This window comes from Carcharhinus amblyrhynchos, chromosome 12 (genome assembly GCF_965287045.1).
Source record: "Carcharhinus amblyrhynchos chromosome 12, sCarAmb.v2.hapA, whole genome shotgun sequence".
Classification (NCBI taxonomy): domain Eukaryota; kingdom Metazoa; phylum Chordata; class Chondrichthyes; order Carcharhiniformes; family Carcharhinidae; genus Carcharhinus; species Carcharhinus amblyrhynchos.
In genome coordinates, this window is record NC_137335.1 from 66,122,136 (window position 1) to 66,138,090 (window position 15,955).

The 15,955-nt window shown below is 39.4% G+C and overlaps 1 protein-coding gene across 1 annotated transcript in view; it reads right to left on the reverse strand.

Moving 5' to 3' along the window:
- LOC145351054 (F-box only protein 11) overlaps positions 1-15,955 on the reverse strand; it is a 130,229-nt gene that overhangs the window by 14,158 nt on the left and 100,116 nt on the right. Inside the window, exons 12-18 of the mRNA XM_080200654.1 lie at positions 13,750-13,967; positions 13,575-13,660; positions 13,389-13,483; positions 12,429-12,551; positions 12,253-12,338; positions 9,890-9,966; positions 9,633-9,776 (exon numbers count right to left, since the gene is read on the reverse strand). Coding sequence (XP_080056780.1) covers positions 9,633-9,776; positions 9,890-9,966; positions 12,253-12,338; positions 12,429-12,551; positions 13,389-13,483; positions 13,575-13,660; positions 13,750-13,967 — 829 coding nt within the window. The remainder of the gene's footprint in view (positions 1-9,632; positions 9,777-9,889; positions 9,967-12,252; positions 12,339-12,428; positions 12,552-13,388; positions 13,484-13,574; positions 13,661-13,749; positions 13,968-15,955) is intronic.

A 15,955-nucleotide genomic window follows, 5' to 3' on the forward strand; every position in this document is an offset into this window, starting at 1 on the left:
TTTAGGAGTAACTGTTGAGCAGGTTGGCCTTGTATTCATGGGAGTTCTGAACTTATTGGAACATATAAAATTCTGGCAGGGCAGATATTGAGAGGGCATGGGATCCAAGGGGCTGTTGCCTTGTGGATCCAGAACTGGCTTGCCTGCAGAAGGCAGAGAGTGGTTGTGGATGGGTCCTTTTTCTGCATGGAGGTCGGTCACCAGTGGAATGCCTCAGGGATCTGTTCTAGGACCCTTGCTGTTTGTCATTTTCATAAATGATCTGGATGAGGAAGTGGAGGGATGGGTTAGTAAGTGTGCCGACGACACAAAGGTTGGTGGTGTTGTGGATAGTCTGGACGGATGTCAGAAGTTGCAGCATGACATAGATAGGATGCATGACTGGCGGAGAAGTGGCAGATGGACTTCAACACGGATGCGTTGTGGTCCATTTTGGCAGGTCCAATGGGATGAAGGAGTACAATATCAAGGGTAGGACTCTTAGCAGGGTTGAGGAGCAGAAGGACCTTGGGGTCCGGGTCCACAGGACTCTTAAATCGGCCTCGCAGTTGGAGGATGTGGTCAAGAAGGCATATGGTGTGCTAGCCTTCATTAATCAAGGGACTGAGTTTAGAAGTCGGGAGATAATGCTGCAACTTTACAGGACCCTTGTCAGACCCCACTTGGAGTACTATGCGCAGTTCTGGTCGCCTCACTACAAAGAGGATGTGGAGGCTATTGAGAGGGTGCAGAGGAGATTTACAAAGATGTTGCCTGGATTGGGAGGCATGCCTTATGAAGATAGGTTGAAGGAGCTAGGTCTCTTCTCCCTGGAGAGACGAAGATTGAGAGGCGACCTGATAGAGGTTTATAAAATGCTGAGAGGTATAGATACGGTGGATTCTCAGAGGCAATTTCCCAGGGCGGAAATGGTCGCTATGAGAGGACACAGGTTTAAGGTGCTGGGGAGCAGGTAAAAGGAGATGTCAGGTGTAAGTTTGTCACTCAGAAGGTGGTGAGTGGGTGGAATCGGCTGCCGTCAGTGACGGTAGAGGCGAACTCGCTGGGGTCTTTAAAGAGACTTCTGGATGAGTACATGGGATTTATTGGGATTGAGAGTTATAGATAGGCCTGGTAGGTATGGATAAGATCAGCGCAACTTGTGGGCTGAAGGGCCTGTTTGTGCTATAGTGTTCTATGTTCTAATATTTCCTCACTGGGGCATCTAGAACTTGGGAGCATAAGTGGTAAGCAGTTAAGACAGACAAGGAGGAAATTCTTCCATGGATCATGAATCTTAGAATTCTCTACCCCAGTGCACTGTGGAGCCTCAGTCATTGAAAACGTTGAGCTGAATTAGACAAGATTCTTGAACAGGAGTCAAGAGTTCTGGGGAACAGGTGGGAAAGCAGTTGAGGCCAAGCTTTTGGGCTATTCATGTTCCTGTTTCCTGTTATTATGCTCTTCCGAAACTGCAGTTCATCTCAATCTGCTCATACATTTGTTGAAGTTGCTGCATTTATGCATTAACTGACAATAACATTCACTATAGTTAGGGTTGTTACTTAACTCTGCAAGAACTTTTTTAATGAAATTCATTTTTCTGGAATTCCAATCAACTGCTCCAGCCCACAGAACAGTTCATCCCCACTTTCCCTTTGAATCTCTCTCTTTTAATCCAATTTTTCTCTTCCTATCTCTACTTCTCCTTCTGAACCAGATTCTATCATTGACCCCAATTCCTTCTTGATGATTCATCCTCCTCAATTCTTAAATTTAGAACATAGAACACTACAGCACAAACAGGCCCTTCGGCCCACGAGTTGCGCCGATCACATCAACACCTACCAATCTATAGACATATCTATAACCCCCAATCCCATTAAACCCCATATACTCATCCAGAAGTCTTTTAAAAGACCCCAGCGAGTTCACCTCCACCACCACTGACGGCAGCTGATTCCATTCACTCACCACCCTCTAGTGAAAAACTTACCCCTAACATCACTTCTGTACTTTCCTCCCCGCACCTTAAATCTGTGTCCTCTCGTAGCGACCATTTCAACCCAGGGAAATAGCCTCTGAGAATCCACCCTATCTATTCCTCTCAACATTTTATAAACTTGTATCAGGTCGCCTCTCAACCTTCATCTCTCCAGGGAAAAGAGTCCCAGCTCCCTCAACCTAACTTCATAAGGCATGCCTCCCAGTCCAGGCAACATCCTTGTAAATCTCCTCTGTACCCTTTCAATAGCTTCTACGTCCTTCCTATAGTGAGGCGACCAGAACTGCGCACAGTACTCCAAATGAGGCCTGACAAGGGTCTTATAAAGTTGCAGCATTACCTCCCGATTCCTAAACTCAATCCCTCGATTAATGAAGGCCTGAACACCATATGCCTTCTTGACCACATCCTCCACCTGCGAGGCCGATTTAAGAGTCCTGTGGACCTGGACCCCAAGATCCTTCTGCTCTTCAACACTACTAAGACTCCTGCCCTTGATAGTGTACTCGTTCATCCCGTTGGTTCTGCCAAAATGGACGACTACACATTTATCCGCGTTGAAGTCCATCTGCCACTTCTCCGCCAGTCCTGCATCCTATTTATGTCCAGCTGCAGGACATGGGTAATGAGAGGGTACTATCAGTTGATTATTCACTGTGGACCCAGATGTCTGCCATCTTTGCACTTGTAAAGCAAAAAATACTAAATGATCAGGGAAAATGTTTAACAGGTATGCTTCAACAAACTGAGGACCAAAATAACAGAAGTGGCAAATCTATAAAACCTTAGGGAGACAATGGAAGCAGCAGTGTTGATTCCTTCAAATACAAATAATTTTAGAAATTAATATGAATTATTTAAAACGTAGCACACGTAATGTAGCATACTTGGGAGGAACAAATGATTTTGGACCTATGGGTTCTGAAAACATTCCACCACTGGTCATTTTCATCACTTCATATCTGATCTGTTGTAGATGAATTGAGAAAGACTGATTCCCAGTGGTCAACAAACCCATCAGCAATGACTTCATTATCATTGTATCATCTAACTACCAGGATAGTTGGATGAATTAGATGGACCTCAAATCAGTAAACAAAAAAAAAATCACGTGATATCTCAAACTAATCACCATCTTTCAAATGAGATTTGCATGACCCTGACAGCTTCAAGAATCATACTCCACAAAGAATTCAACTACAATCCCTGCCATCTGCAATGGGCACATTCATAAACACAATTTACTCACTCCATGCAATGGTTAATTATGTGTTACAATATTCCTGATTACAAAATGAAATTAGAAGAGCGAGGCCATATCAGAGTTGGGTGCAGCTGATGTGGGGAGAAGTGGAGTGGAATTGGAGCACAAGGCAATTGATAAGGTGCGAACAGGCTTCTAATGAATACTTAGAATATTTTAATTGGAGTTTAGTCAGTGCAACACAATCTGCAAAGTAACTCAGCTTCCAAGTCACTCCTTAAATTTAAATCTTTTTCAACCTTTATATTGAAATCCACTCTAAAATAACACCTTTGTATTCAGCACACCGGTTAGCACTGCTGCCTCACGGCACCAGGGACCCACTTTCGATTCCTGGTTTGGGTCACTGTCTGTGTGAAGTCTGCACATTCTTCCCATGTCTGCGTGGGGTTCCTCCGGATGTTCCGGTTTCCTCCCACAGCCCAAAAGACATGCTGGTTAGGTGCACTGGTCACGCTAAATTCTTCCTCATTGTTCCCAAGCAGGCGCTGGAGTGTGGCAGCTCGGGAATTTTCACAGTAACTTCATTGCAGTGTTGATGTAAGCCAATTTGTAACACTAATGAACTTTAAGTTCAAAGATGGAACATGTATTTATAAGTGCTGAGTGTGCTCTTTAAGATCAGCCACAGTTCTGCTGCCTGCTTATTTTCAGTCCTGTTTCTAGAATGAAGTTAACTCAGACTAGTAATTTGTAACTTCCTGTGTTGGGTCTTATCAATAAGTTATCTTAAATTCCAAATTCAAGTAACCATTACACGAAAAAATCTTTAGAGCAGGTACCCCCTCCCTCATCAATCAATTAACCATAATTTTAAAATAAACCAATTGAAAAGTTTAGTAAGAAAACAATAGTTCAGACATGGCTTTTAAAAATGGCAACAAATAGTTCTGAAGTGGGACTATTGAACTATGAGAAATAGCTGCCTACAGCTTTGAACTGCATGAAGCAGTGCAACAACTGTAGGATCCTTCTGGATGTTGTCACATTGTCACTGTGACTCGATCTGGTAGATTACTTGGATCTGTGATCCACAGTAAAATAGAGCTGAGGATGCAGAGCAAAACTAAACATTCATCCAAACATAAAACACCAGATAAGCCTGGCTCACTGATCAATGTCTCCTCTAATCCACAAAGTAAAATCAATCAACTGTGCACTCGAAAAAATCTCACACCAGGTTAAACTCCAACAAGTTTATATAGAATCACGAGCTTTCAGAGCGCTGCTCCTTCTTCAGGTAACTCACAGTAAAAATTAGAATTAAAATCATTATAGTGCTGAGTCAGCTACCCACACCACTGACCTGCCACAGGACCTCTTGGCTATGCTCCCCATCACCTCCAAAATATTCTCAGCATTCCCCCCAACATTAATCTTTCCCAACCAGCCCCGAGACCTCAAGATTACCCATTCCAATGCCCAACTTAAACCAGCACCACCACCCTTTTAAACTTAGCTGCTTTATGCAGAGTGCCGTAAGGGGGAAGGACATCCTTACCTCATACTCAGCCAGCCTCGAGACAAGATCTCAGGAACTTGCTGCACTACACTGTTCTCACCCAGTCTGAGCAGCTTCATTTCAAGGTAACTAAGTAGGAGCAGAGTGGCAACCCAACCTCGACTGCCATTCCATAGAAGCTATGGACTTATATCTGAATCATAATTCAAAACAAGTTCCATTCATCAATCACCCGTGCTCATTGACCTGCACTGACTCCTGGTACAGCAAAGCCCCAATTTCAAAATTTATAGAATCATTTAGCGCACCAACACATTATAAACACCAGAACTCCCACCTAATCTAATCTGCCAGCACTTGGCCCACAGACTTGAAGGTTATGATGTGCCAAGTGCTCATCTTTTTAAACGATGTGAGGCAACCCACTTCATCACCCTCCCAGGCAGTGCTTTCCAAACTGTCACTATTCTCTGGGCAAAAAGGTTTTCCCTCACATCCCCCCCCGTGAAATCTCCTGCCCCTCACCTTGAACCTATGTCTCCTCGTGACTGACTCTTCAACTAAGGGGAACAGCTGCTCCTTACCCACTCTGACCATGTCTCACAATCTCGTACACCCTGTTCAGATCGCCCCTCAGTCTTCTCTGCTCCAACAAAAACAACCCAGCCTACCCCAAAGCCTTTTTTTCCCTCCTTACAGATTCTGCCAGGCCTGCTGAGATTTTCCAGCATTTTCTCTTTTGGTTTCAGATTCCAGCATCTGCAGTAATTTGCTTTTATCCAAGGCAATCTCATCCTTCTTTTCAAAGCTATCCAAGTCTCTTCCCTTCCCAACTCTGTAGCCTCCTCCAGCCCGACAACTCTCCCAAGATCTTTGTACTTTAATTCTGGGTGCTCAAATATCAAATTTTAATTGCTCCACCACTAGTGGTTATGCCTTCAGCTGCCTAGGCCACAAGATCTGGAATACCCTTCCAAAACTGCTCTACCTCATTCCTCCTTGAAAATGCTCCATAAAGATAGCGCTAAGTAAGTTTTTGTTTATTCATATCTCATGTATCTGAATGTCAAATTATATTAATAATGCTCCTGTGAAGTACCTTGGAATGTTTTACAACTTCATTTTGTTGAAATATGCTACAAAATGACCTCTTGACATCGGTCTTGGGAATGTCAGATAAACATAATAGATAAAAATGAAGGGAAAAGCATTCAGTTCCTCAAAAGTGAGATTACTCTTGTTACCACTTCACTACAGAATTAAAACACACTGGAAAAAGTACTTCAAGATTTTTGTTCCACTTGTTCTTGGTGTATATTATATTCATTGTATGCCATGCAACTAAGCAAAGCTATGTCTTCCCAAAGCAAAGGAGCATTGAAGGTACTATAAGCAGCCATTTTGAAATAAATGGCAATGCAAACAGTGAATGAATACAGGCTTTAGTCAATATTATGAAATGCCTATTTTAACCCTGGGTGTTTTCAGTAGTGTGGACTTCCCTTTAGTGATCAATTTCTCTTCCTAACAACCATAAATTTATTCTTCATTTATCTTTATCAAAAACTATCTGGCATTTATATAGCACCTACCAAGATCTCAAGATATCCTAAAGTGCGGTACAAATTTCTTACTTTGGAAGTGCAACCACCACCAATTTGTAGGCAAATAGAGCAACCAGGATGCAGAGAGCACGGTCCCACAAATAGCAAATAAAAATTATACAGATGATCTGTTTTGGAAATGTTAAGGACAAAACTCCCCGCTTTTCTGAATAATGCCATGTAATCTTTTACATCTACTTGATCAGGCAGACCAAAAGATTAACATCTCATCTAACATCACCTCACAACAGAGCAGGTCAACCTAAATTATCTGTCAGTGTGTGTGTAGCTAATCAAGTCAAACTAATTATCAGATATCATTCAAGGAAACATTAATGAGTCAGCCTTACAAGGAAAAACAGGAAGTATAACAGTACTTCAAGAAATGTGGGGAAACACACTTCAGTTCAATACACCTTCAATAGTTGCTACCTTTTTGCTTCAGGAATCTGGGTTCAAGTTCAATCCAGATTAATGGACTACTGTTTACTCTGGAGTTAACCATGCTATAATTCACAAAATACTTTTTTTTTTCCCTTGACATCAGTATCTTTTGCCTCGATGATTAGAATTCACTTCACGGAAGGTGTTTTCATCAATAATATTTCTCAACAAAAAATGGTTTCAATAACGCATATAAATTACAGTTTGGAAAAACTGAAAAGAAAAAATCATGATCCTAGCACTTCTTGGCAAAGATTTATTCATTTTTAGATATCAAGTGCAGAAGCTATTTTTCTTTCTAATTTTCTCTCCATTCTTGAAAATGCTGATTCTTGTTGGCTGTTATAATTTGAGCTCTCATTATTCACATTTACAGCAAACCACAGTTTCTGCATGTGACCTACATCCTACATGGTCCATAAGTTACACTAAAGCTTGAGGTGAACTTAAACAGCTAAATGGTTGAATTCAAATACAGAACCAAAGATAGGCCATCATCTTTCTACTACAATGAAATACCTTTCCTGTCATAAGTGCCAATCTTAAGAAATCAGTAACCCCAAACAATCGGTGAGCTATTACAGTTAACAGCTTTGTTTATTTGCAAAAATGCATACATTCAGCATTTCAAAGCCAGGAGACATGTCTGATGCAATTTACAAGTACTGACACCAGGAGGCTGGCTGAGTCTGAAAGCTCTGAGGAAACATATATAAATCCCAATAGCACTTGGGCACCATTAACTCAGACCTCAGGACAGTATTGCTTTCTGAATACTACTAAAATGGTTTTACTCTAATCTCAGAACACTAGTGAAAATATGAAAAGCTATCATTCAAAAATTTTATACCATGGTGCAGGTTACAAGTCTACTCATCCCAGTGATGTATGGTTCCAATGCATGCCAACAGTCCTTAGGTCCTCACCCAATGGCCAATGCTTAAGGAACCTAGACAGTGTCAGTAGGGACCTCAATTTTCAGGTCTTCAAATTTACTCTCAATCTTATACTCATCTGGAGTTATTAATGATAGAAAATAAGGATATGGCAAATTAATCGAAGAGGCATTCTGCATCATACTTCACTATAGAAGGTACAAGCAACATCCCAGAAATAGCTGTAAATTGGGAAATGGAAGGAGGGAGAAACTCAAGAAAACTGGAATCAGAGTGGTATTGAACAAATTGTTGGGTCTGCAGGATGACCAATTCCTGGGTCCAGATGGAATTCAATGCAAGGTCTTGAAGTAGCTACTGAAATAATTAGTTTTAATTCCCCTAAATTTGCTAGATTCAGAAAGGCTCCATTAAATTGGACAACAGTGAATGCAACTCCTTTAATCAGAAAGGGATACAGAAAGAAGGAAATTAAGTCGGTTTGACATCGGGCATAGGGAAAATATCAGAAGTTATTAGTAAAGATGCTACAGCAAAGTATTGGGAAAGTTTAAGGCAATCAGGCAGAATAAACATGATTTTATGAAAGGGAAATCGTGTTTAATCAGTTTACTGGAGTTTTTTGAAGGAGTCATATGCATTGCGAATAAAGTGGAACCAGTAGATGTACTTTACTTGCCTTTCCAGAAGGCGTTTGATAAGGTGCCACATCTAATGTTATGCAGAAAGTATCTGTTCATAATGTAGGTGGTAACGTGTTTGTATGGATAGAAGGCTGGCAGGAAGCAAGAGGGTAACCATTAATGGGTCTATTTTTGATTAGTGGAATGTAACAAGTGGTGTGCCATAGGGATCAGTGCTGGGGCCACAACTTCTTACAATTTATATAAATTACTTGGATGAAGGGACAGATGGTTGCTAAATTTGCTGATTACACAAAAACAGGTAAGAAAGTAAGTTGTGTAGAGAAAGCAAGGAGGTTACAAAATGATATATTTAAGTTGAGAGTGGGCAAATTACCTAAATGGAGAGAGATTGCAAAGTTCAGGTGTAGATGGCTCTGGGTATCCTAATGCATGAATTGCAGAAGGTTAATATTCAGGCACAGTAAATAATTGGAAAGCGAATAGAAAGTTATTGTTTAAGAGGACAATCGATTACAAAACTAGTGATGTTATGCTTCAGTTGCACAGGGCACTGCCGAGATCTCATTTGGGGTACTGCTTACAGTAGTCACATTTAAGGAAAGATGTGAATGCATTAATAGTTCAAAGATTTACAAAACCAATCAGGAATGAACGGATGGTGTTATGAGGAAAGGTTGGAGAGGTTAAACTTGTATCCTCTAGAGTTAAGACAAGATTTGTTTGAAACTTTTAAGATCCTGAAGGGCCTTGACAGAGTGAATATGGAGAGGACGTTTCCTCCAGTTGATGAATCTAGAATTAGGAGTCATGTTCAAAAATAAGCAGTTGATCATTTAATAGAGAAGAAAAAAAATTTGAGGGTCGTGAGTCCCAAAAGGCACAAGATGCAAGGTCTTTGAATATTTTTAAGGCAGAACTACATAAGATTTTTGATTAAGGGGGTGAAAGGGAATATGTAGGAATGTGGGATTAACTTTACAATCAGATTAGCCATGATTTTATTGAATGGTGGAGCAGGCCTGAAGGATCGATGGTATACTCCAGTTCCTAATTTGTTTGTTTGTATGGATCCAATGCATTCATACTGTAAGCTTAGCAATAAAAATCCTTCAATTTCCACCACCCCCATCTCTGGTCCAAGGAAATAGAAATTTTGCACCTTTTTATTTGCCCCGCTGACATCAGCTAACACACCACCAGCCAGGGATCAAACCAGGACCAGGGTCCTTATAACTTAGGACCATACAGATTGATGGTATGTCTGTTTCCCCATTTAGCCTTGGGAAGCTAAACTGTACAAGTTATTTTAATCTTAAGCTATAAATCCTTACCCCTGCCTCCGTTAAATATGCAGATACCCCCGTCTCGGCCATCATGGATTTTGTTCCGTCTGAGTGTGGGATTACTGTCTGTTTTAATCCAAACACCGGCCATTGCATTGTCAAATATCTCATTATCTTCTATAAACCCAAGACCTGTATTAATTGACATCAAGAAATAATTTCACTTGGATCTGAAATTGAGGAGAAAATAAAACAGAACAGAAAAAACAATAATGAAAAGACCTGCAGCCACAATGGACACTTACCAGAATTGTAAACAAGAATTCCGCCATTCTGCCCTCCCCATATTTTATTGCGTCGAATCTTAGGGTTGCTTCCAGTTCTGTGGATCACAAATTTTAAACTAGCCTAAGATTAACGTGTTATGATAGGAGTACTTCAGAGAAATAAACTCCCAAAGGGTGTTTTTTTTCCTGAATATCTTTCAGTACATACTAAAAAAAGTACCTCACTCAGTGATGAATCTAAAATTTTCAAGCATCAAAACATAGTTCATCAAAAAACTTAGTACGTCAAAACTATGCACCATTTATAGAAGAGAAAGTACACCAAAACTGTTTTAATACAAAATCTGAAGAAAAAGCACACTTTCGCTTCTAACATGTAAAGCTTATCGTTTCTCATTTACTATTTTTGTCATGACATCAGAAATAGAAAGACTTCCAAATCTCCTTGAAGCGTTACTACTTGAATTGACCTACCAGTGATGCAGAATGTGGAACTGAGCTCTGGAAGGTAAAGTAGATAAACTACTAAAGAATAAAGTATCTTCTTCAACCAATGAGATATTATAAAGTTAACTCTCAATGCACTGGGAAAGTACATCTCAAACATGGGTAGAAATCATACAACAGAAAAAAATGCTTTTGTTTGCAAATTACTATTACTACTGACTGATCAGAAAGGAGCAAAATGAAGCCTGTCTAAAGTAATGGCATACAACATGAACAAAGTTTTCTTAATATGCAACATTAACTCTTGAACGTAGCCTTCAAATCCTCATAAAAAATGACGCACTGATCAATAAAAATCAGACTTGCTGTTTCACAACAATATAACCCAGGTCCCTTCAGTAAGGTGTCAAAACTAAGATCCCATCTACTCACTCTTGGTTGGATACAAAATAATCTATACCAATATTCAAACAGCAACAGGGAAATTCCCCCAGGACCCTGGCCAAAATTTGCTGTTGTTTGGCCATTTGCATGTTTGCCCAGCTATTTCTGTAATTTCTAAGATTGCTGTCCTTCAGGTTTGGATTTGTTACACCTTTCCATTTAAATTAAGTTTAGAATCCAAATCAATGGCATAAATTAAATAGAACCCTTCCATCAATTCCTGGGCATTCCACACAATGCTTTCCCACTTCGACAATATTTTGCAGAGTACCTAGAACAGATACGCAGTTCAACTGATAAAAGGAGACTCAGCAGCTGTTTTGCTGTTCTGAATTAGGCTTCAGCAAACGTGCAAAACATCCCAAGGATAACATCTTGCCCCCCCTCTTGTGAGGGATGCATCTAAGCCTTCATTCAATGTTTTCTCTCCTCTACCCCCCTCACATCAACCTTGCTCCTTTCCTAACCTGACTCAATGCTTTCAGTAAAACAACAGCAAATGCTAGAATCTGAGGAAACATCTTCACCACAGTTCAGTTGTCAATTGGTGTCAATTGTGTATATACTATCAAGATTGTTTGTTTTAAATTGCAGGGAGAAACTAGGGTAATTTTTCATTGCCAAACACTTGAGAATGAAATGTTATACACATTTATCCCAAAATTCCCCTCCTACCCCTCGCATTCACCAATTTGCAGACATCTTACACCTCTTAATTTTCTACTGCAGATGATTTTCATGGACTTTAACATTTAGCGAACAGCATCATTATAATTATCAATTCAATGTCCGAGCTGCTAAAACTAATTTGCGTGAAATCCTTTTATGCTGCAATTTATTGGTCTGGTCTAATGTCATCATTACAGATGAGCCAAAATTTCATACTGCAATTACAGTGAAACAACCGGCATAAAACAGCTGTTGAAGCATATGCATTCAAGGCATCATCCAAGTAAAACTTGGGTGACAATCTCAGGTCTTGAGTGCCTATTATAAATGAACACATCTTAAATGTGACTGCATTAATCTTATTCCAGTTCATTTTTCAATAACTTATTTGACATTTTAGATGACATGAGGAAAAATAAACTGCATCTACACTGCAGATGATCAATTCCTAGAATTTCAAAGTGCTTCACGTGATTAAATACCTATAGGGCGGAATTTGCAATGGCTTTCACGACCTTCAGCAACACCTGAACGTATTAAGTGGTGTGGATATTGTATTGATATGTATGTTAGTTTACATTAAAAAGAACTTTATTCTTAAGCAACAAGATTTAATGGCAGATACCTAACCTGGTTACGTCAAATACAACTGCACTCCAAAAAGTAACTCGCTGACTAAAGCACTTTAAAGCTTTGTGATAAGGGACTATTTCATGTAATGTCTGTATTTTATTCTCAACTCTGCCAACAATTTAAGACAGCACCAAGATAGAATCAGATATTAAAGTTAGGGCACCAATGAAGGTGAACATAAAGCTTACCTAATCTGAACCCCTGAATACATATGATTGTAGATGTCATTGTCTTCAAGCACTCCATGGCCATTGTCATAGAAGTAAACACCCACCTTGGAAAACAAAACACTCGATTATGAATACGATTAGTAGTGCTAAACCGTGAGATTTGATAAAACACTGTTAAATGAATTCATACATACCTGTTTACCACTATGTATTCGGTTTCGTCGTAGCACTGGTGTACTTCCTGTTGTTACCCACACACCTGCCAGGGTATTACTGTATACTTCATTTTCTTCAATTACACCTTGCCCCTTTTCATGCTTGACAATAAATGTTATAAATTTAGCTCAACACGGTATATTTCCTACCACTTCTAACACTGCAAATATTCAAGAAGGATTTCTTCTCAGGTATTGCAGATGACCTACTTCAACTTGTACAGAATACTATAAATCTCTTTCTCGTCTTTGCCTCTAAAATATTTAGTTTCCCCATGTGTAATTCTTTTGCGGCCTTACAGTTTTCAGACATAATAGCAACTGACTGCTCATCATTTTCCACTAAAAGTGGTTGCAATTACAGCAAAGACAGCACTGTTAAGCTAGTTACTTCGTTGCCTGACGGTCAACGCTATTAGATAATACAAGAATTATATGCAGCTTAAATGGGTTTGAAATAAAAACAAAACCGTGAAAATACATAGCAGGTCAGTTAGAATCTACGGAGAGGCTAGACAGGTCATTGACATTTCAGCTGTATTATGTTCACTGCATCTTGTATTTTTATTTCAGGTTTCTCACATTCAGTTTTTCTTTAACTTTCAACAACTTGCATCTCTATTAGTAATATAAACACACACATGTATAACATACTATATTTCAAGAGTCTACTTTGCAAGTAACTCACTCATCAGAAGCCAAGTTAAAAATGTGGTAAAAAAAATACACCGTTCAGATTCTTGTATCATTCATAAAGCTAAAAAGCTCAGGTTAGTTAAGCATTTATAAACGCAGCTTCCACATTCACTAGAGCATTTTAAACCAAGCAAAATTACAACACTGAATTCATTTTACCCCTAAATTCAATACAGCCTTATTTCTCTAGTCTCCCTCACCCCAATGTACCATATCAAAGAGAAAACACAAGTATAGACTTACCACATAAATACCTCCATGTTGGCCATCATGAATTTTGTTATGACGTACAATTGGACAACTATTTGTTCGAATCTGTATTCCCGCTAATGCGTTTCCTAGGATACAGGATGACTATTTTTAAATAATTCTGAACATAGATTCAAAAAGTAAAACCTCTAACTGAAATGCTTATATTCCTCAACCTACCATAAATGTCATTTCCCTCTATAAGGCCTCTGCCATCTCCAAAGATGTAAACTCCACCCTGATTCCCATTAAAAATGGCATTCCCCCTAAGGAGGGGAACAAAAAGAACACATTATATATCTTCTAGGTAATTCAATCGATAACTCGATAGCTATAAAGATGCCCAAAAGCTTACCTAATAGTTGGATCACTATTTGACGTGATCCACACGCCAGCAAAATTATTTGCATAGATTTTGTTCTCTATGAACTGGCCTCGTCCTTTCTCATGTACATAAATCCCTCCCGTCTGCCCGTGATGAATTTCACATCTCACTACTGTAGGATTCGCATAGGCTTTTACTTCAAAGCCAGCTATTCGATTACGATGAATGTTACAGCTTTCAAAGTAACCCTGAAACAAATAAAACCAAGATTCAATGATTATTCATGGAGAATGTGCTAATTTAAAAGTCCATCAAATGGAAACACAATAGTAAAAATCTGAGGGCTGTGCTGTGCACACTAGAGAAGAGTGCAGTACCAAAAATTCTGATTACGAAGTGGTTTACTTTCTCCCCTTCCCTCCAATGGACATTTTTAAATTTCAATTTGGAGGAAACCTTGGATATTGAACTTTCCACTCCACCCTCCCACAATGTAAAATGGGTAATTTGAAATCTTTCTCATCCTCCCCGCAAGGTACTGCACCCATAGAAGTTTACACATGCAGATTTGAATTTTATAATTATCCATTGAAATTCCACTGAATGCACCCAACTGGGCCAACAAATTTGGGTACTCAAATCCTAGTTGTCTCAGTAGACATGAAGTTTTAGCTTCATCAGAATTCAAATTCTAGGCTGCCCTCATTCAATGCCAACATTTGCACTGTTGATAGAAATATTAAATACTTCGATTCAAAATGATCAGTACAACTATGCTTGTACCAGATGCCTTCCCAGCTGCACACGGAATCAAATAGTTTGAAATATATTTCAACTTGCATTAGACCACCTCAATGTCTATTCATGCTAATTCTTACTTAGCATTTAGATCTAACTTCAAAAAATTTTCCTGTTTCCTCTTGGTTGGCTGAACAAGTATTATGGGAGGAGGGCTAGCAAAACCATAGTTAAAATACAATCAAATTAAAATGTATTACATTTCACTTATAGAAGTGCCAGAAGTCAATCACCTCCAGTTCGTCAATACAAACTTAATGAATGTAAAAAAAATCAAAACTCTGTAATAGGCCAAGAAATTAAAGATACCAATTTAACCTCCCACTCTATCATTAAATATCTCCATCAACATTCCTCCGTAGCACCACTATCCTCAATGACACAAATCTTTTGCCCCCAATGGACTTCTTCCATAAAAACTAGGAAGATTCACTTGTCTGTTCAACTTTTCCTTTCAAAGTATCCAATCAAAATCTCCATGCTATCACAGCACGTTTTTCCCATAGCCAACTCCTACTTCTCCACCTCAGAGTTAATTTTGTCCCAAGACCCCAACACCTTTTCTCATAACCATCTCCTATCCACTCAATTATCTCTCCTTGGTCCAATACTCTTCAATTGTTGACTTGACCAAGGAACTGTTCACTTCCCCTCTTGAAAGCCTTTACCCATCTCCTTACAAAGGTTCACCCTTAAACACAACTACCGCTCCAGACATGAGCACAAAACACAGACTGACACTTCAGTACAGTACTGAAGGAGTGCTGCCCTTGTCAGAAGTTCTTTCATCAGAAACATTAAACAGAAACCTACTTATACTCTCAAACAGGAATAATACATTACAAGACACTATTTCAAACAGAAAGGGAGTTATGCCCACTGTCCTGACCAATATTTACCCTTGAACCAAGAACAAATTTGGTCATGATTACACTGCTGTTTGTGGAAGCTTACTGCACACGAATCAGCCATTTCATTTCCTACACTGCAACAGCAAGTACATCTGAAGAGAGCTTAGTGGATTGTGAAGCCTTTGGGATGTCCTCAGGTCAAGAAAAACACTAACAATATAAATTTATTTTTCTTCTCCAACTAACAGCCCATACTGTTGAGGTCATTTTTATCTAAATGTCAGCTTATCTTCTTATTTTTCCACAGTTTGAATGTTTTCAGTCGAAGGTTTATTCTGTCCACATCAGATGCCGCCCAAGCGTATTGACGTAACTTCAATCCATCATATGTTACCCCTGCAATCATCAAGGTGATTGACGACTCCATCAGGTTTCAATTCCCTCTTTCCTGGTTCCATTCAATCTATCACAATGTAACGATTATATCGCCTGTAATCTTTTATCCTACTATTCCTTCACAGAATCATTGAATTCTGAGGTTCCATTCCTGATTCTGTCCTTGTATTTGTCCACAGGCTGCTTCCCAG